Raw genomic sequence first — 24,173 nt, forward strand, 5'->3', positions numbered from 1 at the left:
CCACTGTCACACACAACTTCACTGGTAATTTGTAAAGAGGGAGTTTATCCCCAGTGGTAAAGTGTGGAAACATCCTCATGACTGTGCTGATTATACGCCTTTATAGAACCCTATTTCCCATAATCAAGACTCTTTGTCTCCTTTCCTCTGGCCAGACTCTGCTGATACACCCAGTGCCCAGACTGAGAAAGGACAGAGATGAAATGGGGCTGAGAGGGGAATGACATGCAGGGAACGACTATCTTCTTGACAGCTTCAGATTGAATGTGGATAAACATTAACTATCCTCTGGCGCCCCCTGGAGGCCACTGCAGGCTATTTGAGATTAAAATATCTTCTCCAAGAATGACCTGTCCAGGAAAGCAGCATTATGATAAAATAAGAACAATCCACACAGTCACATAAAATTATCAAACACCACATTCAGCATCCAATTAATATAAAATACAAGATCAGGGACAAGAGTAATAATATTACTTAGATGAGTCCGCAGAACAACAGGTGCAGTTGAAGAAAGGAAATCCACTAGGTGATGTTTGCTTTCAGGATCTTACAAAATAACCTACAAATCATAAACTAAATCATAAATGTTATAATCGTCTTTATCTCTAGCTGCTCTGTTCCACTGTCACACAGACCTTCACTGGTAATATCTTCAGTTCATCGCTAGTGTTAAAGCAAGGAAACATCCTCTCAGTGAAAGTGTGTGTGAAGGTGTGTATGTGTGTGTTAGTATCAGGATCAGAGAACGACAGATATCCTCTGTTCCAGTCCAGATTCACTCTGATCCTCTGGAGCTTCTTCTCAAATGGGAGAACAATGTCTGGAGCTGGTGGGCACCGTGCATAGTATTTCCCTTTATCAAACCCTAATTCCCATAATCCAGACTCTTCGTCTCCCTTCCTCTGTCCAGACTCTGCTAACACACCCAGTAACCAGCGTGTACTGTCTCCAACCTGGACGTCCCAGCTGTGAGTCCCTGAGTTAAAGCCCTCAGAGCCCAGGACAGACGCGTAAGGATCAAACCTCTCTGGATTATCAGGAAGCTGCTGTTTCTGCCCTTCTCTCACACTGGTCAGATCTTCAGACAGGATGAGTATTGAATGAGCAGTGTTTGGGTCTATAACCAGAGGAGTGTAGGAGACCATATCCTTCATCTTGTTCCAGATGTTGAAGGTCAGGTTGCCCAGGTGTTTGGCCTCGTCTATCAGAGCTCCTGAGAGCAGCTGTGGATAATATGGCAGGGGGCGCTGCTGGACTCTGTCCACTGCAGCCTTGTAGTTGAGCAGGAGTGAGACGTCTTCAGCTCTCAGCTGCTCCTCTGTGGCTCTGACTGTGTCTGAAAGAGCTGCTATCTCTCTGCTCAGAGCCTCCATCTTCTCCTTCATCATCTGACTCTTCTGCTCCTCTTCCTCCCACAGTGCAGCCAACCTGGCCTTCTCTTCCTTTTCCAGAAACTTGTGAAGCTTCTTAAACTGATCCTGAATCTGCGTCTCTGTGCGTCGGGCCTGGACCTTTATGTGTTCTGCTGTTTGATCAGACTTCACTTTAACTTGTTCAAAAAGCTTTAACTTCTCCTTTAAGGGCTTCAGAGTTTCCTCAAGTTTCTTCTTGTGTTGTGGTGCAGCTTCATCGATGGGTTTGAATCTGTGGCCGCTGTGTTTCTCTGAATCTCTGCAGACGAGACAAACTGGCTGCTGATGGTCCAGACAGAAGAGTTTGAGTTTCTCAGAGTGCAGACTGCAGAGAACCTCTGAAGCTTTCTGATCTCTCTCCAGTAAGAAGGACTCACACAGGTTATTTAAAGCTAAGTTTAACCTTCCTCCTGTGTTAACTTTCTGCTACCATCCATGGTGTTAGCGGGTCGGTTTCAGCTGTAAAAAACACTAAAAACAATTATCTATCATCCAGTTTGTTTCTCATCTCTTGGTTACCTTGTTAGGCTTCCTTATCCATGAAAATATTGTTTTTAATAGTTTTGGTGTAGGCAGCTGGGCCTTTTTTTTGTCAGTATGCGCCTCAATTTCAATTAAAAAAATTGTAAAATTAACCTCTAGAGAATCATATAAATAAATATTTGGTTGTTGTGTTACCTGATCATTACTGAGGGGTATGAGAATACATTTCTTAACTAAATTAGTTTTATTTATTTTTTCATATTAATATTATTGACCTTTTTAACATCTACGGTGTTACTGGTCAATTACGACCCATAAATATTTATTTCAGAAAACAGCAAAAAAACTTTTATTTCAGCATTATACAAACACACAATGAAAACCAGAACAAGTCACAACACAAAATATAGATTTGTAAGGTCAAATAAACAACAACTAATCAACAAATCAAACCAATCGAAATCAATTACTAGTTCCAAAACTAGTAAAAAAAAGAGTAAAAGTCTCTGTTTGCATATGTTTGGTTGTGTGTTCAGATGTGTGGCAAAGAGCAACACTTTCAGTGTTCTTTGCAGAGATATTTCTTGCAGGTAAAGCACAATACTTTTATCTTTCTGTCCTTAGTGCTTCGGCAGACCTGACACCTCTTATTTTTAGAATCAGGTGGCCATTTTCACCAAAAACATGATCCAGAACTTGGCTCACTGTATATCTCCTAATTTTTGAATACTGCAAATAGGAGATGTGCACTGTGCAAGTCACCAACTCTATATTGAATTGACCTCACATGTCTGGATATGCCCGTCTGTATGTTTCCCTTTTATGCAGGTATAAGGGCAAAAAAAGTCAAAATGAGAACCCCCCCAGAGCTCACATGATTGGGAGAGGAGCTGACTGTCATTGTGTTGGCTGACAGTGCACTTATGATTTCAGTTTTGGCTCTAGTTATTGTTTTTTACATCTTATTCTATAACCGGGTCGAAAACGACCCTAACACCACCAGTGTTATAATTTCCACCAGAGCATTTTATAATTAAGTGAAACATTTTAAATTTTTTTTATTTTGTTGAAATAGAGGTTCCTGACAAAGTCAAGAAAATTTGATGCAATAAACAAAATGTAAGTGGTTCTTTTATGCATTTGAAATCCAAAACGGGTCGGTGGCGACCCTAAGATATTCTCTTACAAACTGGACACTCATGTGTTTGTTTCTCTCTCCACCAGCTCTTCAGACATTCTTTACAGAAGCTGTGGCTACATGACAGAACAACAGGATCTCTAAAGACGTCTGTACAGACCGGACAGCAGAAATCCTCCTCTGACACGGAAGCCATTTTGTCTGTGAGTGCAGCTGAAAACAGAGCAGACAGAAAAAAAAACTCAGTACAGTCAGGCGTAGCTCCCCTGCCTTCCTACCAACTTCTTATTCTGTCCGTCATTCACCGGAGAAGAGGGGAAAAGAGAGGATGAGAAGGAGGTGAAGTGTGTGTGCTACTGGATGCTGGTAGGCGTGGTAACAAACGAGCTGATTTAACGTTTAATTTAACTTTCTCGTCTCCTTGCTGCTTCCAAACTGTCTGGAAATGCTCCTGGGAAGGGTGTGTGTGACGTCTGCATCATGTTTGTATAATATTTGCATTGTGTGCATTATATGTGTGTGTGTTGTTTGGTGTCTTGTGGACAGGTGTGTGTGTGTGTGTGTGTGTGTGTGTTGTTTGGTGTCTTGTGGTCAGGTGTGTGTGTGTCCTGTTTCCAAAATGAAAACTCTCTCTTAGTGGAGCGGCTAAGGGCTTATTTACGTCAGAATCTTTCAGTTGATGATACAAGCGTAACACGTTCCTGAATGCATCATGTTCACACAAAGGGGCAAAGCTGTGCAGGAAGAAGGAAGTAAAAATCATGAAGAATGTTTCTACAATCTTGATTTTATCTGAAAATATACGCCTGCCAGGGTTTTAGAGACGGAGTTTCAACATTCAAAAGATTATAAATAATAATAATAATGCATTTTATTTTAGGACACCTTTCAGGACACTCAGCAGAGCGGCCAAGTCTCACGCTTTGGCCGTGAGACACGCATATCAACCAGTTCACACGCTCACACGCCACACCTCCAATTTCTCACGCAGAGAAATGAATCCCCGTAATATATATATTTTTTTGGTACTTTTACTTTGAAAGTCTTATTTTGAAAAGCTAAACGGACTGAGTTCCGTGACATCCTCTTTCTGCCATGCTTTCTGCACGCGCGGTTTCTTTATAGGTCCATGGCCGTGTGCAGCCCGTAGCCGCAGCAGCCACTTGGCAAACCACCACGGCCACGCTCCCCTGCGTTACACTACAAAACTAATAAAAGTCCACCGCCTCCCAGTCCCGCCCTTTGTTCAAATTATATGGAAAATTAATGACAACAAGGACGCCGGTATTAAATGAACAAAGAGGTAAGAACACCTTAATTCAAATCAGTCACTTCACTTGATATATTCAAGCTTGTTTTGCATTATGTTATTGGGCTGGTTGACACACCAACACATTTTTGTTCTAAAATGTTGTCAACATTAATTGAATGAATGTATTGAGTAACTAAGCTTAGAGGTTACTGTGGGAAAAATATGTTCTGAGAAGACATCAAGTGTCATAGATTTAATATAATAATGGTGAATTGAAATTGGATAATTGGATAACCCATACAATGTTGAATACATATAGAATAATTACCTTTATTACAATTTAACCAAATTTTTTAACAATAGGCTACAGGAGATATTTGAAAGCACTACACATGCATTGTAGCAGGGTTCTCAACCCTCACGCAATGAGAGTGAGACACACGCATTTCAGGCAATTCACACGCTCCACGCCACACCTTGCATTTCTCACGCAAATTATAACTCTGCCAAACAATTTTTTTTATATATAGGGCCTAGCCTATAGCTTCGATAAATCCTGGCCTTCACCACCATCACCTAGTGTTGCCACCTTATTTATACTATCTATGGTTGCCACCCGTCCCGTTTTTCCCGAAATTGTTCTCTTTTTTCACCAGCTGTCCCGAGGAAGGAAAAATCTCTCCCAGGACACAATTTGTCCCGTTTTTTGGGGAAAAACTCATTCGTTTTTTTGGGGAAAAACTAATTTGATTTCCTTCGTTCAGTAGTTAAGGCCGTTTCACACGGGCCGTGGCGTTTGATGCGCCCACTAATGCATTCTGCGAGAGCCGAGCGGGCAGAGAGAAGGCGCAGCGTTTCGTCAGGCTACACGACAAGCGTGCAGGGGCGGTCGTAACGATCTCGGGGCCCATTTCAAGACCCTGTGTGGGCCCCCCACATTTATTTTTTATTTTTTTCTATGAATAATGCTTGTGCATGCTCCCCGCAAAAATAAAAAAGATTGTGGAAACTAGTTGGTACATAGACGGATTATGAGATAATAGGCCCAGACTCTTAAAGCCCCCCCGCCCCCCTCCCTATCCAGTCAGTTACATTGACTTTTCCGCAAAGATACATACGTTTACTGGCATAAACATATTAAGGGAGTCAGTGTTTCCCACAGGATTTTGGGATACTGTGGGAGATATCCTGTACCTTGTTGGGGGGTCCGGGGGCATGCCCCCCTGGAAGAAAATTGGTACAGTTTTAAAGTAAAATGCATCAATCTGAAAAATCAATCTGGAAAATTTAGATTTAAATCAAATCTTGAGCTGCAGAAGGAACATTATTTTTCTTAAACAGGCAGCACTCTTTACTCTGCAACTGTAAAAACATTTCAGAAGATTGGTCTGCAGACCCATGTTATATGATGGAGGGGCCCATTGCAACAGATACAGGGTGGAAAGCTACTTTTTATGAACAGTATATAATTTACATGTAGAAAGTTTATTCCTGTATGTGTGTGGGGGCCTTAGAGGCCCCTTATGAAGCCCATAAGACATAGCTAATAATGCTTTTGTTTTGCACTTGCTTTTCGATTTTTCACCTACTAGTTGAGGGGCCAAGTTGGTTTTAGTGCTCCCACATTCAAATGCGGACGCCGAAAGAGTCTTTGCCATGGTTGGTCTTCACCAGCACCAGAAACAGACTAGCCCTAGAAGGAACATTGTCCTCCATTATGATGGTCAAAATGGCTGGTGTGGAGCCACAGTGCTTCAAGTGGGAGCCAGAAAACCCCTATCCTGAAGGCCTCAAAATCTGCCACTCGAAGCTACAACAGCGAGCATCAGTAATATCCAGTATCCATATTTGCTGAACTGAACTAAGAGTTTTACTGAAATAACTACCCAGAAGAACTACCCTAGGCCTACACCCATCTCACTAGTCTGGCATTTGGTATTAATCCAGTTATACTTTCATCATAAAATTACTACAATAGGCTATATTTTAACTAAAACAAAGAAATTATATTGAACTGAACTTGTGTTAAAAACCATTATTATGCTTTAAATTAATAAATAAACACACAATAAAATTTCGCTCGCGCGCTTCGCGCGCTCGCATGGGAAATCCGCTTCTGTCTCACTCTAAACAATTTCCAAAAGTTGAGAACCCTGTTGTAGGCTATTCAATTAAATTTGTGTCAGCGAAACCGTGAATGTTCTCTTTTACTTTACATAAAAATGAATGCAGAAAAGGCACACATTGCTTCATAAAAATTCACCAGAATGCAGGAAATTAAGTGTTTAATGCTCAAAATTTTCTGGGGGGGAACCCCAGGCCCCCACTTACAATATGTCCACACCCAATGTTTAATTAAAACCTGTCCTACGACTTTGCAATTCATGAATTAGTTTATTTTAATAAGATTTTTGATGTTTTATCACATTTTCCAATTGTCTTTTATTTCTGATTTATTATGAACAATATGTAAACTTGCAGGACACTAGCAAAAATGATTGGGTGGGAAAGGACACGGTTTTGGGTCCCTCGGCCAAAAAATCTCACTCCAAACTTTTGGTGAAACTTGGCAGCCCTGTTTCTAATATGTTTTCCACTGCTCTCCCTTTGCTGCCTCGGATGACTGTTTCTCTGTTCTTGTTACAACTTTACAGAAGAAAATTATGATTATCATATGTTGTGTGATTTTGGGAATAGTCGTTGCTTCCATCATTGGGGTAACTCTGGCCTAAACCTCAACCGCAGACACACGAAAAGACACACACACAACAAAAGCAAAAACACAACAGATTCACAATTTTTGTTTCCTGTTAATACGAATGCAATCTATTACATATTCAGCAAAAGGTGCGTTACAAACTGTACAACACGTTTTACACAGTGTGCAGGGCCTGAGATGGTTCTGCGCATGAGTTGCTATTTTGTAAATGTGTGGTTCTGTATGTTGAGTGTTGTCAACGATATGATGTTTGAAAAAGTTACAACACCATACTTGTACATTCCAAATTTAAAATGGGACACTTAATTCATTCAGTTGCCATGTCTATTTTGTGTTGTACAAGCAAAGTACTTTATTTTGCTCTCTCTGATGTCCTCTAGCCTCCCTCAAAGCACCTGCATGGTTTAGTTCACTGTAAATTGCTGTTATGTTTTCTATTGCACAGTGGAAAGAAGACACACTGAATATTCTGCTGGTAGTGTTGTGGAAAATTGCCTGTAAACAATAATTAGCACACATAAAATATACAAAACAATTATATAATATATGGAGGCATTCACCCCATGGACATATAAAGAAACCTCATATACCTAGGCTTACAACCATTGCTTATATTATACTGTACCAAAAAATAGTTTGTTAATCTTGAGTGGCGTTGAGCTTGTTTCACAGCACAACAACCAATAAAAAAACGCCAAGAGGGCCTCGCCGAGGGGCATGCGCGGATGTGCTATACATATCCTGCTTCTTAAAGTATTTTGGATTAGTCACAGTTACAGAAAGCATATTTTAACAACCAAACACAAAGAATAAATTATCAATCTGAATGTCGTACGCTGGTTTACTACCAAACTTTTCTAATGTCATCTCTTGTAGTTCACAAAAGCTATGCTCCTGTACCTTATTTCATCTGGCTTTACGGTTGAGCAGCAATACTGACAGTTGCTCCAGTGTTGGGGGTGAGCGCATGCATGCATCATTTGTAGCTACTTGTTTGAATGTGCAGAGTGCCAGTCATTGGATGAGAACATGAGTGCTTGTTACTAGCCACCTGTGTCTTTGTTTTGTAAAAAGTGTAAACTGATATAAAGCTCTCTAACACTGCCAGTATGTTCAAATAAGATATTAAAATTATGTATAGTCTGGTTGGATTGATAATTCTGGTCTTTAAGTGAATAAAGGCTTGTTGTTTTGTTTTTTTAAACCCACAGAGAATATCCTCCTGTAAAGCTACGTCTGTTTATATTTTATGAGTGAACTTGATGACTGTGAAAGCATCAGCATGAATCAAAGTAGCCATGTAAAAGACTCACATGGTGGTGACACATCAGACATGCACAGACTGCAACCATGTGACCATGTTGCCTACTCTACCTGTTGCCTTTATGTTGTATTGTGATGAAATGGTTTCATTTGTACGATCCGAGTTAGTTTTTGTTTTGTTTTTAAGTAAAGTTTGTCTGAAAAAAATCACTTTCCGAGTGTGTGCCTTGCTTTGGTTACAGTGCACCATCCTGCCTTATAATAAGCTACTGTAAGTTTACCTGAAGTTAAATACTATTTTAACATTATAATGAATCATTTATTATATCGTTTTTAAAAAAACTAAATAAAATAAAAATAATGCTTTAAAACGAAATGTCCTGCATTGAAAAGCTTTGGAAGTCAAAAAACAAAAATTAACTTCAGTAAAAATCTAAATACACTTAAAGTAAAAGAATGGCCCAATCAATTGCCAATGACTTTATATTGTATATTATTGGATTTGTATTAATACAGTATTATAAATGAACATGTCAGCCAAATTTTAAGGTTGGACATTCTGTTTTTTTGTAACATTATTTTGTCTCGTTCTTTATTAAACCAATCATATTATTTTCAATGTAAAATATTTATCTGCAAGGTAGTCATATCTGTCAGATAAATGCAGGTTTGCAAAATTCCTAACAAAAGATAACAGTATATAGTATAGTATACTGTGTGTATATATATACATAAACATATTAAAAAGACATATTATATAAAAAGGGAAGTACAACAAATACATATATTGTAAGAAAGAAACATTAAAGCATAAAACAACTGTAGAATAAACCATGAGTTCAACACAAGGGAATGCCGCAACATCAAAACAACTCTTCAAGGGATTCACTTCCCTTTTTTGATGGGCAACTATTTCCTCTTTTCATCAGCTCTTTAGTGGACTCTGAAGTTCCCATTTTTCTCAGTCAATCCACTTCTATCTACCGAGACTTATAACTGCACATTTGTTTGAGTTATTTAATTATCTACACAAGTTGATTACATTTATTGGGATTGGGTTTTTGATTTGACTTTAACTCTGTACTTTTGTTAGCAACATCAGACATCCAAACTGGGCCCAAGTTAAGAAAAGGTCCTTTTTGACAAAAGCCTTGACCTAGCTGTCATGTTGGCATGGATAAGCTAAACTTTTCGTAAAACAATTTCAAAACCAGTGCTGAATGTAAATTTTCAAAATACAATACACACAATAATTTAAAATGTTTTTTTTAATTCCTTCCAATCAAAGCATTGACAAATTAAAACAAAAGAGATTAAAACTGATATTTACTGGTTGCCTGATGTCCATGATTAAGCAACCTGTTGAATACAAAGTGTATCAAACAAACACAAACAAATATTTGTATGTCCAAGGTGTCTCTATTTAAGTCATCCATCAATACGTTTTAGCTATTCACCAAAAAGCACCTCAGAAAGCATTGCAGGAATAATTTCAATCATAAGTCTGTGACTGTGAAACTCATCTCAGCTGGCTGGGAAAAAGTAGAAGTTCCTAGTTAGAGTGCATCTCTCTTTGGTGGGCATCTGTCTTCTTGTTTGAAATTTGAAGTCTTCAAAGCGTAGCATGACCTGCAGGGTTGAAACAAACTATGAAACAAGGCTAAAGACTTAAAAAAACAAAAGCATCACTTCTTTGCTTACACCTGATATTTCTTTAGCGGATGAATATTATTTTCCGCTAGAATAGTGCACTTTGCGATAAAAGCATGAAACTTTGCATTTAGCTAGTATATGACAATACTAATTATACATAGATAATTTGCTACCAAAACACAGTTTGCATTTTGTAAACTTACTTTTCTGAAAAGTTCCTCAATGTGATGTTGACGTGCGGAGCTCTTGAATACATCATCGATATACCTGATAAAGAAAGACCCAAGATCTTTGTGTCTATATGCGGCAGTATCTGGAGGAAAAACATATAGACATAGAAAATACATTTAGATAATTGTCTGATAAGGCAACAACAAAAAAAGATGTTTTCAAAGAAACTATTGTTGATTATTCTTGATTTGAGTTAACTGACCAGGGGTGCAGGAATGAAGAGCAATGAAGTTTTTTTCTTTGTGGACATGCTGCACACGATCCTCCTCTATGTTTTCTTCCTCATCACAGACCTCGGCTGTGTTTGGACCATCACTTACGAGTACTGATCCCGTCCCACCTGAAACACATGTGGCACATTTTAAAGACCATGCGCAAGAGTTTTTCTTACTTAAAAAACAAGACATTAACAGACTTCACATCTGGTGTGAGAATCACCTCCTCTGCAGGCCTGGATTATGATGATCTTCGGTTTGTCGAGCAGCGCAGGACAATTATGTGAGTCCAGGTGTTTATAGATGTTGTTGATTGGGAACTCATCTTGGTTCTCATCTGTCCAGTCTTTACCTAGGATGGCTCCTAGTTTCCCATGAGACATGATAACCACCACCACGCTGTCTGTCTGTATGAGTTTAGGATGTTTGGAGAACTCAACCAATGAACGGTCAATTTCCTGGGACGACACAATATTAAAGTCACTGCATTGCTAAAAAAATACGACAAAAATATTGATTGATTTTTATTTCCCTTTTATGAAGTACCTTTCCAGTGAGGTTGCTGTGTTTCACCACCTCGTACTTGAGAGATTTGAGCAGGTTCTCCATGTTCTCCTCGTCTTTCTCTGCTCCATTTCTGTTCATTTCCTCATCAGTGAACTTTATGTTGGTGATTAGCAGGGCCACGCGACTCCTCATGGAATCTTTAGACACGGGGTAAATCTGAAAGGCAAGTTTACAGGGAGAAAGTTACACAAAGAATTCACCGCGTATCAACGTGATCATCTTAAAGAAATATGTGAACTACGAAACACGTTTATTCCAGCTGGTTAAACAACTACTTTCTATCAAAGTAAGAGGTCATCTCAGATGCACATGGACGTATTAAATTATTTTGTTGCAGTAAAACTAATTTTCTCCATTGTTTCCACTACTGGAAAAAAAAATCTATCAATACAGCCCATGTGAGATATTTGATATTGCTTTTATGAACAACTAACATCTCTGTTGTCCGGTTTTTCCTTCCCGGTTGCATTTGAAGTTTTCTCCTTTCTCCTCACCCCGAAGATGTCCTGATCTAGAAAAGGAAATATGAAACAAAATAATTACACACCTCAAATAGTTGCCTCTTAAGAGGATTCCGACAAAGGTAGTGATTTTGGAAGAAGACATTAGAAATAGTTATGAAACATTGCTTTTCTGTAAAAACCTAGTGTCTCCAAAATAACAGTTTTTGTAATCTTTCTACAAGTTTTTAAAAACAACTGTTCTATTTACAGGTTTATGAGAATGCCTTCTTCTACAAAAAAATGTTTTGCGCGGTTTCTTCAGTTTCAGAAGAAGGGCATTATTTTCTCACCAGCCTCATAAATATGGTCGTCCTCAACATTATCCTCTGTCTCAGACACATTCTCCTCTATGTCACTTTCACTGTCAAATAGCTGGGAAAAACCTCACAGGCACAAAACCTTTTATTAGAAGTTTTCAGTAGAGAATGCACACAGAGCACCAAGACAGATGGTCAAGAATGCAGCTTTGCAACCCATTATATATGTTTGCTCCTCCTCCCCAGAACTATCAATGTACTGGGAACTAAGTTGTCTGCATAAAGTCAGGAATAGTTATAAAATATGAAGCAAAAACACTCTTGTGAACCATTCATTTAGAGATGTTAACCATTAAATGGGGTCACGCCAAGGATAGGAGGGTTAACTTAATGCAAACGAAGTCAGAAGAAATCGAGACACTTAAATAAAACTAAAACTTTGAAGTTTAAGCTGCACACTTTGGGGCATTGCAGTCCCATAAAGCAAATCATCCTTATCTAAACAAAGACTTTAAACGAACAAATGTGATAATTTTTTTCTGCTTTTGTTTCTTCTGCCTTAAAAAATAAACAAATACAATCGGTTGGGCACGAGCGCCAGTAAAGTGAAACCAATACGTGGCTCACGCAACAAAACAAAGGACAATGTTCAAAACTCTTATCAAAGAATTGTTTAAACTAAAGTCTTTAAGTTAGACGTGGAAACACCCCAGCTGCCAACAGTCCGTGCGCAGGGACGGGCGCGCACCGACATCTAACTTGATGTTTCCTGTTGTTCTGTGACCTACTTTAATGTCAGTACGGCGGAGCACCTTTTACTGCTGCAGGAAGTGTGCGCTGATCTCATTGCTGCCAAGTCTCACTCTTTGGCCGTGAGACACACGCAAATCAACCAGTTCACACTCTCACACGCCACACCTCAAATTTCTCACGCGGATAAATTAATCCCCAAAATAAGTGGGTGCCGTGACTTCCTCTTTCTGAACGCGCATTAACGTTATGCTTTGACGTGCACTGTGCATTCGAAGCGGGAGACGAGCCCCCCCACCCCCCGCACCTTCTCTTCCGAGGTGTGTGTTGATCTATTATTTACTATCTATGGTGTTGATAGCGTGCCAAGTTACCGCTGATAAGAATTGTGTCCCCGCCGGCCGGTGAGCGCGCGTGCATCAAACATATTAACCCTTCAATCTCACTCAAGTAAATTCAGAAGATCTTTGGATCATTTTGTATATTGTTTTTGGTAATTTAGTTTGAAAATTAGGTTTGCAAAGTAACAAATGGCTCATCCGCCAAAAAAAATGCTTTTATTATTCTGTGTAATGAACTAGCCTATTAGGCCAGGCAAAGTAAGGCATTTTGGGGCCAAAAATAGAATAAATTGTAAAATATTTTTTTTCAGCTCAGATCATTTCTATGAGGTGTCCAGAACAACATCCTAAGAAATCCTAGTTGAGGAAATATGTTTAATTCTCATCAATCCGAGATGTGTGCCAATAAGGCGAGACACCAATACATCCAAATAGGGCAATTTTTTTCTCCTTTAGTCCTATCAAAATGAAACTTTACACACTGAAAGCAAGGGCGTAGGATTATATAGGGACGGTAGGGTCCCGACCCTACCAAAATCCAGCCTCTACTGTGTAGTCCCTACCAATAATACACCCGCTGTCCGTATTGTTTAGGCAATAATTATAGTACACAAAGGGTTAAAAATCAGTCTCTGCTAGAAGTCCCGCCTCTAAACAACTATCGCGCTTTGATTGGCTGTAGCGGTTTCCCGCAAACCTATATTCAACCTGATTGGCCGTCCCCGCTGTCACTCCATCTACTTGTTAAAAAAAAAAAAAAGCTACCGGCAACTTGCTAGTCCCAGACAGGAGGAGCAACAGGACGCCTCAGTGCATAGCTAATATCTGCATCTGCGAGTGTAAGTTCTGCCTTCGGTCACGTCAGCGAGACGGATTTTAATATCAGTGATGTCATTTGCAGTAACACTTATAATTGTGTGTGTTTTATGCTTGTGCGTGTGCGCGCGTGCTGTGCGTGCGTGCGTGTGTGTGTTTGTGTGTGTGTAGGATGTCGAAGAAACGAAAACTGGACATAATAGACTTCTTTGGAAGTGAACGTGCAAGTTAATTAAAATGTTATATATTTTAGAGCCATAACAATACTGATATTGATTATTAGTCAGCATAGGCTATAATGCCAAAGAGATCCGCATTTTAAGGTATAGGCCTACCATTATTTTCATGTTTTATTTGTGTGGAAAGGGAGCAATGGTTTAAAAAAAAATTGGGATAAATAAACATTAATTAAATTTAATAACCTTTATTTTCCTTCAAGGTTTCCCTCTCATGTACAGTAACAACAAGCACATTGCAGATGCTCATGTGATTTTATACATATATATTTTGGGGGAATAAAACATAATAATTGTGTGAACATTTTGTCTACCCATGTATGTACCCTAATATATCTGTTCATATGTCATGCATCAACATACTTCTGTCAGGTGACAGACAGTGGAGAGACTGGAGGAGAGACTAGAGGAGGAGAGACTGGAGGAGATAGAGGAGGAGAGACTAGAGGAGGAGAGACTGGAGAGGATAGAGAAGGAGAGACTGGAGGAGATAGAGGAGGAGAGGATAGAGAAGGAGACAGAGGAGGAGATGCTGTAGAAGATGAAGGAGAGGCTAGAGAAGGAGAGGCTGGAGGAGATGGAAGAGAGGCTGGAAATTCACAGGTGAGGTTCAATAATGATTAATATGTTAGTCATGAGATTCAGTTGCACCAGAGTAAAGTTGAAAACTCTTCTAAGTTGACTCATTTTCTTTCATTAGTTGCTTTAACCTATAACATTACAGAATGCATATTCTCTTTTGATATTCAGATATGCATTATAAACATGTTAATTAAGCCGATTTATTGATTTTTTTTTCAATTATCATTGCGAATACAAAAAAAACCTATCAACTTTAGGAAGCACTTTCATATCCCACGGACCCCACCAATGTCCAAATCAAACCTACTCCCTTGACTGAAAGTATCCATGATAATTAAAAATGTTCGTATTAAAAGTTTCTTTGAAAATTAATTTTAATATGCAAATGAGCTATACACTAATCGTACACGCCCAAAATAAACCCAAATAGGCTTAATTTTTTCCTTTACTCCTACCACAATAAAACTTTACAAAGTAAAAGTATACTTGAAAAGTAACTTTTTTTGTATTACAAGTTTCTTTTTAAATTAATTTGAATATGCACATGAGCTCCACACTTATTCAATATCCAATCATCGTACTGCCAATGGGTGATGGCAATGCTGCTTTTAGACTGGCCTCTAACCTGAAAAACAGCCTGGCTTACCTGCCAGGGGTATAACAGGTGCCTCTCATGAATTAGATTAACCCCTCCCCTAGCTAGTGTAATTTTTTACTTTTTTCAGTGCCATTCCCTTTCCTATGCCAAATAGACGAGATGTAGAATCACAGCCTGAAATGACATGGAGAAAGAGGAGATTGTCACACACCGTGGGACCAAGTAACTCCTTTGTCTACTTTATGCACCATACAGTGCTGCTTGAAAGTATGTGATCAGGTGGGCCAAATTGAGTGATGAAATGGACCAATGTAATGAGAGATCTTTAGGGAAGAAATTGGGCGGCACTAGATAAAACACAGATAAAACCAGCCAGGTCAGTTTAGGCTCACCAAACTGAACCCATAACTGAACTGTGATGTCACAGTAAGTGTTAAGTGTTTAATGCTCAAAAAATTCTGGGTGGGGGGACCCTCAGACCCCCACTTATAATATGTCCACACCCAATGTTTAATGAAAACCTGTCCTACGACTTTGCAATTCATGAATTAGTTTATTTTAATAAGATTTTTGATGTTTTATCACATTTTCCAATTGTCTTTTATTTCTGATTTATTATGAACAATATGTAAACTTGCAGGACACTAGCAAAAATGATTGGGTGGGAAAGAGGACACGGTTTTGGGTCCCTCGGCCAAAAAATCTCACTCCAAACTTTTGGTGAAACTTGGCAGCCCTGACACTCAGTCACCCAACATGTCATGAATACAATTTTAAAAAACAATAAAAAAATATCAAAAGCAGCCCAAAAAGGTAGTTATACAGTTACAGTGTTAGTGATAGAGAGTAGGCCAGTAAGACCAGGGGCCTCATTTATAAAGCTTGCGGCGCACGAAAACCTTGCGTAGACGGACAGAAATGTGCGGGAAAATGTGCGGTGACAAACGTTGGTATTTATAAAAACATTATTTGCGGAGAAGTGTGCGTATTCCTACGCCAACTTTCGACCATGCGTAGAGCTACCGCAAGGTTTTCCTGACTCGGGGAATCAGCGACACTCAATGGCAACACCTCGAAATAAAGCTCAGTCATCAGAAAAACCCAGACAAATGATGCTTGGCACCCAATCTATTTAGTCAATAAAATGTATAAGCTTACCTATAGTTGCGAATGTATGGCTACTGTAGTCTATGGCATGCAGTTGTGATGTAGGTTGAATTACTTATCAAGTAGCCTAGGTCTACATGTTTTGGTTATATTTTATACGTTGAATCTTATAGCGCTACTTTATAATAATATCCTATACGTCGGGAGGTGTTTCCGTGAGTGGCCAGCGGGAGAGCAAATTTTAAGCCCAACAGATATTAATTAAATTGTATATTTCGTTAGATAAATTCATGTTATGAATTTTGCAAATCATTACACACATCTCTTTCCCATAACAATTCACCCTGGAAGATATAACTATAATCTGACGTTGTTGGAAATGTGTGGATCTCACGGGAGATAAACAATTCTCTCGAATAGACTATAGGCATTATTTCACTTGTCACACCATATTTTATATAGGCCTACATATAGTACTACAGGTAGGCCTACGCTAATACGTGATATTGCATACAGCACAAAGGTGGGCGAAACTGTTTTACAAAGACTACAACGACTGTGCCAATCATGATATGTGATAAGCGCGCGCGCGTGTGTGTGTGTGTGTTTGTGTGACAGTTACTGCAGCACATGCACGTCACAGGCTTTCTTCCTTCCCAGTCGCTGTCTTTGCGGCCGGTTGCCTCCCTTTTTTCCTCATGTCAGCCAAAATTCTGTGCTTATTAAGAGCGTCATCATATTCAGGAGCTATTTAGCATTCGCCATGTATGGTAGATTGTGGGATGAAACTGGGAGGTGAAGTGGGAGGACACGGGGTGGAGATCGTCTGCGCACAATTCACCGCAGGTGGGTATTTATAAAGGGAAGATTCCGTGCAAGTGTGCGCCGCACAGTTTTATAAATCTGATTTCTTTTTTTGCACAGCACAGTCTTGGCTTTGTGCGGACGCAATGTTTCAGGATGGTTTCTGCGCACACCGTTATAAATGAGGCCCCAGGTGGTTTTGAGGGAAAGGTGGTGGAGGGCAGAAGATTGTTGTAACCGATAGTTATGTACAGGGAGCCGTGTAGGTGAATTCCACTGGGGGGTGACGTGTTCAGATCAGTTTGTGAGTAATGATGCGGGCAGACCAGTTCTGTAGGATTTAGTGTTGCACTGAAGCTATTTTTAGGACAGAGGGAGAGGCATGATAGTAGGTAGTGTCTGTGAACTGAATGCAGGTAAGGTGGGCGGGGTTTCTCTCTCACACACACACACACACACACACACACACACACACACACACACACACACACACATACATTTTTCTGTTCATGTCAACAGACTAGTATTAACTTCTTTGTACCTTGACATGCTTTGCTTAACTTGCTGTCTTGTGATGGAAATTAATGTTGTGTGTATGTACATGTGTATATACAACTCTGGAAAAAATTTTATATATATATATATATATTTATATATATATATATATATATATATATATATATATATATAAAACGGGTGGCTTAAATCGAGTGATCTAATTGGTTCTGTTGTATAATGGGCGTATACATAACTGCTATGACGTCCAATCAGTTTGCAGAGTTCCCTATCACTTTGCGACTGAGGAAGTAAGGCCGGCAGTTTGTAAGCAAATTAATTTAGGCCTATGCTAAACGGAGGCTCACTCTTTGGCTGTGGAGGGTAGGGAGGATTTAAAAACACTCTCTGATGGAAACAGGAACAAACTTCAGACAGTTTGGTGTCCCGACATGAACGTTGGGCTCCGGTGAGGCTTTACTATCAAGGAGCATTAAATATCTTTCTATTATACTTGAATAGTGTGTCTGTCAACTGGTAATTCATTGTCAACTCTCATCCTAACTAGACAAACTGGTATTTAATTGCCGCGACAGTCTGTTTACATGAACATTTAAGTTAATTTATCAAGTTAGACTAAATGAACCTTTTTGGATTAATTCAGTGTGAACAAGACGTGGTTTAGTGTGTGAGGGTCTTACCTTTGGGTGGATTCAGAGCCAGCACCAGGTCATCCCTCTTCATACTGCTCAGACACTTAGTGGTCACCTGCACTACCTCCTGTGGGTAATGTTGAACCATCAGATCCACTGTCTCATGCCTGGTTGCACACTCCAGTTTGTACAGTGGGATCTCTTCCAGGTTTTTCAGATGCCACTTGAACACCTTGAATTCCTCTACTCGCAATTTTTCCAGAACTGTTAGAACCCGAAGTATGGTTTGATGATCCGCCATTGCTCACCTGTGAAGATCAGAGGACATTTGAATTTTTCTGTTTTCATTAACCAACTTTTGATTCTCTTTAAGGCAAGGCAAGTTCATTTCTATAGCACAATTCAGACACAAGGCCATTCAAAGTTCTCTAATGTGAACAGGTATCCACATTACAATATAGGGAGCGGCATAAACTGCTAGGGCACGGCACATTTCGTGGCCACAGGGCGAAAGTAACTGTATTGAAGTTGAAGAGGAAAATACATAGACCTATACCCTGGGGGCAGTAAATAATGTGAAAGTGTCTTTAAAAGGAGTGTTAATAATGGCTCATACAGAAGAGAATGGCTGTTTTGTATCGTCCGTTTCATGTCAATGTCTTAAAAGTAAGAATAAAGTATAAAAAGTAGTGAAAAACTCACAAAAATGCAGAGTCACTCTTGGCGTGTCTGAACGAGAGGGAGAAAATCTGATGCAAGAGGAAGAGGATAAAGCGGAAACTCTGACGTATGATCCGGGGTGTGTCTGTTTATTGTTTTATCTTGTCTAATTATTCCCCCAAAGTAAAAAGAGTCTCGACATGCCATCAGAAAATATGAACCTTTAAAAAAAGTTAAAACGAACTATAATAATGTGTATTTTGGTACTTGATCATAACATCTGCAATTGTAGAAAACATTTTATTAATGGAATGAGACATTCATCAAGCATTATTATTAATAATAATAATAATATTAATAATAATAATAATAATAATGATGAAAAAATAAAATAATAATAATTATTCGACTTATATAGTGCTTTTCAAACTCACAAAGATGCTTAAGCTTTAGTGTGTGTGTGTGTGTTTCTGTTTCTGTGTGTGTGTGGCGTTAGTGCGTGTGTGTGCATTTATGTGTGTGTCATCTTCACTGGTAATATCTTCAGAGGGAGTTTATCTACAGTGTTAAAAGTGTGCAAACATCCTCATGACTGTGCTGATTATACGCCTTTATAGAACCCTATTTCCCATAATCAAGACTCTGCTGACACCCAGTGCCCAGATTGAGAAAGGACAGAGATGAAATGGGACTGAGAGGGCAATGACATGCAGGGAACAACTACATTATCTCACAAAAGTGAGTACACCCCTCACATTTCTTCAAATATTTCATTATATCTTTTCATGGGACAACTCTGAAGAAATGGCACTTTAATACAATGTAAAGTAGTCAGTGTACAGCTTGAATAACAGTGTAAATTTACTGTCCCCTCAAAATAACTCGACACACAGCCATTAATGTGTAAACTGCTGGCAACAAAAGTGAGTACACCCCTAAGTGAAAATGTCCAAATTGGGCCTAAAGTGTCAATATTTTGTGTTACCACCATTATTTTCCAGCACTGCCTTAACCCTCTTGGGCATGGAGTTCACCAGAGCTTCACAGATTGCCACTGGAATCCTCCTCCACCCATTCAAGACATGTGAGGGGTGTACTCACTTTTGTGAGATACTGTAACTTCTTGACGGCTTCAGATTGAATGTGGATAAACATTAACTATCCTCTCGCGCCCCCTGGAGGCCACTGCAGGCTCGTGCAGCAGAAAAATGTCAGAACCAATAAAAGTTAAATAATCCATTAAAATTGTTCATTTTGAAAACACTTTAGAAAGTTAAACAAACAGAAGTTAAACAAATCAGACACTTATTAAAATCATTTTACATGTGAAACAGTCGCCAATAGAAACAAAAATCCAAATGTCAAACTAAACAACAACAAAAAAAGTTAATCAATATCAATATCCTGTATTTAACCAGGTAGAATTAATTGAGATTAAAATGTATTTTTTCAAGAATGACCTGTCCAGGAAAGCAGCATTATGATAAAATAAGCACAATCCACACAGTCACATAAAATGATCATACACCACATTCAGCATCCAACTAATATAAAATACAAGATCAGGGACAAGAGTAGTAATATTGCTTAATAATGAGTCAGCAGAACAGGTGCAGCTAAAGAAAGGAAATCCACTAGGTGATGTTTGCTTTCAGGATCTTATAAAATAACCTACAAATCATAAACTAAATCATAAATGTTCTAATCGTCTTTATCTCTAACTGCTCTGTTCCACTGTCACACAGACCTTCACTGGTAATATCTTCAGTTCATCGCTAGTGTTAAAGCAAGGAAACATCCTCTCAGTGAAAGTTTGTGTGAAGGTGTGTATGCGTCTGTTAGTATCAGGATCAGAGAACGACAGCTTTCTTCTGTTCCAGTCCAGATTCACTCTGATTCTCTGGAGCTTCTTCTCAAATGGGAGAACAATGTCTGGAGCTGGTGGGGACCGTGCGTAGTATTTCCCTTTATCAAACCCTAATTCCCATAATCCAGACTCTTCGTCTCCCTTCCTCTGTCCAGACTCTGCTAACAGACCCAGTAACCAGACTGTATTGTCTCCAACCTGGACGTCCCAGCTGTGAGTCCCTGAGTTAAAGCCCTCAGAGCTCAGAACAGACGCGTAAGGATCAAACCTCTCTGGATTATCAGGAAGCTGCTGTTTCTGCCCTTCTCTCAAACTGGTCAGATCTTCAGACAGGATGAGACTTGGATGAGCAGTGTTTGGGTCCAGAACCAGAGGAGTGTAGGAGACCATGTTCTTCATCTTGTTCCAGATGTTGAAGGTCAGGTTGCCCAGGTGTTTGGCCTCATCTATCAGAGCTCTTGAGAGCAGCTGTGGATAATATGGCAGGGGGCGCTGCTGGACTCTGTCCACTGCAGCCTTGTAGTTGAGCAGGAATGAGATGTCTTCAGCTCTCAGCTGCTCCTCTGTGGCTCTGACTGTGTCTGAAAGAGCTGCTATCTCTCTGCTCAGAGCCTCCATCTTCTCCTTCATCATCTGACTCTTCTGCTCCTCTTCCTCCCACAGTGCAGCCAACCTAACCACCTCTTCCTCTTCTAGAAACTGGTGAAGCTTCTTAAACTGATCCTTACGCGCCCCACACACATCCTACCTCTACTGCGCGTCTACCTCGCGTCTGCGTCTGACTTTTTGTCACAGACCGTGAAATCAACGTAGAGCGAGCACACATCCAACCTCAGACGCACTGCTGAGGCGCGTCGGAGGCACGTCTGCAGCGACGCTCCCCTTCACCTCAGGAGGCTCGCCTATTTTTTTCTGAGAGCAGCGCGTCTCTCTCGCGTCTCTGTGCTTTAACTGATAGAGAAATACTCTGCTGACAGTCATACCAGCAGCATTCACTCTAGTTACACGTTTACCCGGTGTGTTTATTTCAAAATAAAACATCCCTCAGTCGTATACGCGAATAATCCCTTTATTTCACGATTTAATTGTGCAATCAAAATCCGAGGGATTTAAAACCTAATTTTCAATTAGTTCTGGCATTTCATTTTTGGATAAATGACACATATAGAGATCCAATATAGTGAAGAAATAAAAAAGATCATGATGAGCGCAACAGTTTTCCGTTGCTCTATCTGTGTCTGCGGCCTTCTTCTTCCCCGACCACACCCCCCTCTCTCTCTCCCGTATAAATCAGTAAAGTGATTTTTGAAATACTCTGCTGAGAGTCCTATTGACTTCATACTGGAAGCTTTCGCTGTAGTTTCACCATTTCCTGGTGTGTCCCCTTCAAAATAAAACTTCCAACAAGCGAACATATGGCAAAAAAAAAGAAAAAAAATGGCAATGGGGCGCACGGATTACTGTCCAGACTCAATATAAATCATATGCATCATAGATGACATGAAAGAACTTCATTTTAAATGGGAATTATCGATGAAAACTCTATGTAGAAAGATAGGGCTTTTAGAAGCAGCAGCTGCTGAGACGTTGCATGTGTGTCCGAGAAAAGTCAGAGAGAGGCAGCAGTAAGGTAACGCGACGCGCTCCAGAGGTAGACGCAGGATGTGTGTGGGGCGCGTTAATCTGTCTCTCTGTGCGTCGGGCCTGGACCTTTATGTGTTTTGCTGTTTGATCAGACTTCACTTTAACTTGTTCAAAAAGCTTTAACTTCTGCTTTAAGGGCTTCAGAGTTTCCTCTAGTTTCTTCTTGTGTTGTGGTGCAGCTTCATGGATGGGTTTGAATCTGTGGCCGCTGTGTTTCTCTGAATCTCTGCAGACGAGACAAACTGGCTCATGATGGTCCAGACAGAAGAGTTTGTGTTTTCTAGAATGGAGATTGCAGAGAGCCTCTGAGGTTCTCTGATCTCTCTCCAGTAAGAAGGCCTCACACAGGTTCTTTAATACCAGGTTACAAGGAGGTTCTACCCTTGAAGATCTTCTCTTACAAACTGGACACTCACGTGTTGGTTTCTCTCTCCACCAGTTCTTCAGACAGCCTTTACAGAAGCTGTGGCTACATGACAGAACAACAGGATCTCTAAAGACATCTGTACAGACCGGACAGCAGAAATCCTCCTCTGATCTGGAAGCCATTTTGTCTGAGTGCAGCTGAAAACAGAGCAGACAGAAAGTACAGTCAGTAGTGGCTCCCTTCCCTCTTCTACCAACTTCTCTGAGATTAACTTTGAGTCAAACTCACCTTCAGTGTGTGGAGTGTCACAGTGTTGTAGGAGCTGGACTCACTCAGAGGAAGTTGTTACTTTGGTCTGAAGGTGAATCTCTGTGTCTCTTGGTGAATCTTGAAACACATGTAAGACAAGGGTTTGTTTCAGTCCAAAGTACAGTTTGATAACTAGATACTATATGTAGATTGATAGTGTGTAGAAGGCTTTCACAACAGCAACGTCTAAATTCAAATAAGGGCGCACTCACACTTGGCCTGGTGGACCCATGCAGTGATTAAGCAAAAGGTCATTTTAATGACATTGACACTATTGGAGGAGTTAAAATATCAAGTAAAATCCTGTGAATGTCAAGACGGGAACAGACTGAATTAAGACAGCCTATAGGACCACCTTACACCAAACGACTGAGATAAGAGGAGCGCGAACCAACTCTAGCAGGACTATCATTGGAAAAAAAATTGCGACAGTGAAATCATGTGAGAAGTCGTTTGATGTAAGGTCAGCATTAGACGTGGCTCCCCTCCCCCTCGACTAACCTCTCTGATAAACAAGGCCAAAGCACACCTCTTCCAAACGGGCCAAAGAACTATACGGAGCACCCACACTAGTTAAAACAAACTAGACTGTAGCTGTCAACTGTGCTTGGGCACGGTACCAATGCCTAGTGTGAGTGTGCCCTAAGATTAACGGTAACACTTTACAAAAGGGTACACAAAAAAGAGTAGTTACTGTTAAAAAAAGGAACAGTAACTACTCTTTTTTGTGTTTCTTATTGTAAAGCGTTACCAGATTAACTTTCTCTCTGAGTCCTGTTCTTAATCAAACTCACCGTCAGTGTGTGGAGTGTCCGCAGTCGTGTCTGTGTCTCTTGGTGAAGTTTTGTCCGTCTGTCCGTCCTGTATGTAGTTACGTTGCTTCATATGTGACAGCAAGGTGTGTTTCAGTCCAAAGTTGAGTTTTATTGCTGGTTGTATAGACTGATAGTGTAGAGTAAGCTGCTGCAACAGTAACGTTAATGTTTAATGCTTGTTTGAATGACACTGAATGTATTGGAAGAGTTAACATTTTTAGTAAAGTAAAATCACGGGATATATTCTGGGATTGGGGGACCATGATATATGAAAGAAAGAAGGTAACGTGGGATATAGGTTATGTATGTCTGTATAAGTAAAATCAGTTCTTCAAACCATGAATCTATAAATACTTCAATATACGATCTCTGGAGTCGTTCCTGAATGCATCATGTTCACACAAAGGGTGAACAGGGAGAGGAGGGGAGTTAA

The 24,173-nt window shown here is 39.9% G+C and overlaps 2 protein-coding genes and 1 pseudogene across 3 annotated transcripts; all 3 read right to left on the minus strand.

Annotated features, from left to right (window-relative positions):
- Positions 1-608: 608 nt before the first annotated feature.
- Positions 609-22,798, minus strand: LOC307257955 (E3 ubiquitin-protein ligase TRIM35-like; annotated as a pseudogene). The gene is made up of 2 exons: positions 22,618-22,798; positions 609-1,825 (listed from the first exon to the last, which is right to left on the minus strand). The product of its transcript is annotated as an E3 ubiquitin-protein ligase TRIM35-like (transcript).
- LOC307257956 (caspase a-like) lies at positions 9,521-18,830 on the minus strand. Its single transcript, XM_080037326.1, has 8 exons — positions 18,781-18,830; positions 18,127-18,386; positions 11,371-11,447; positions 10,916-11,092; positions 10,593-10,827; positions 10,357-10,494; positions 10,127-10,236; positions 9,521-9,899 (listed from the first exon to the last, which is right to left on the minus strand). Exons 2-8 carry the CDS (start codon positions 18,377-18,379, stop codon positions 9,795-9,797), a joined length of 1,095 nt encoding a protein of 364 aa, XP_079893452.1. The 5' UTR covers positions 18,380-18,386; positions 18,781-18,830; the 3' UTR covers positions 9,521-9,794.
- LOC307258020 (nuclear factor 7, ovary-like) lies at positions 20,456-22,500 on the minus strand (the record flags this gene model as incomplete). The annotated part of the gene is made up of 2 exons (XM_080037406.1): positions 20,456-21,328; positions 22,456-22,500. The coding sequence occupies 2 exons, from the start codon at positions 22,498-22,500 to the stop codon at positions 20,456-20,458; spliced, it is 918 nt and encodes a 305-aa protein (XP_079893532.1).
- Positions 22,799-24,173: the final 1,375 nt, after the last annotated feature.

This window comes from Ammodytes marinus, assembly GCF_949987685.1.
Source record: "Ammodytes marinus genome assembly, chromosome: 11".
Classification (NCBI taxonomy): Eukaryota; Metazoa; Chordata; class Actinopteri; order Uranoscopiformes; family Ammodytidae; genus Ammodytes; species Ammodytes marinus.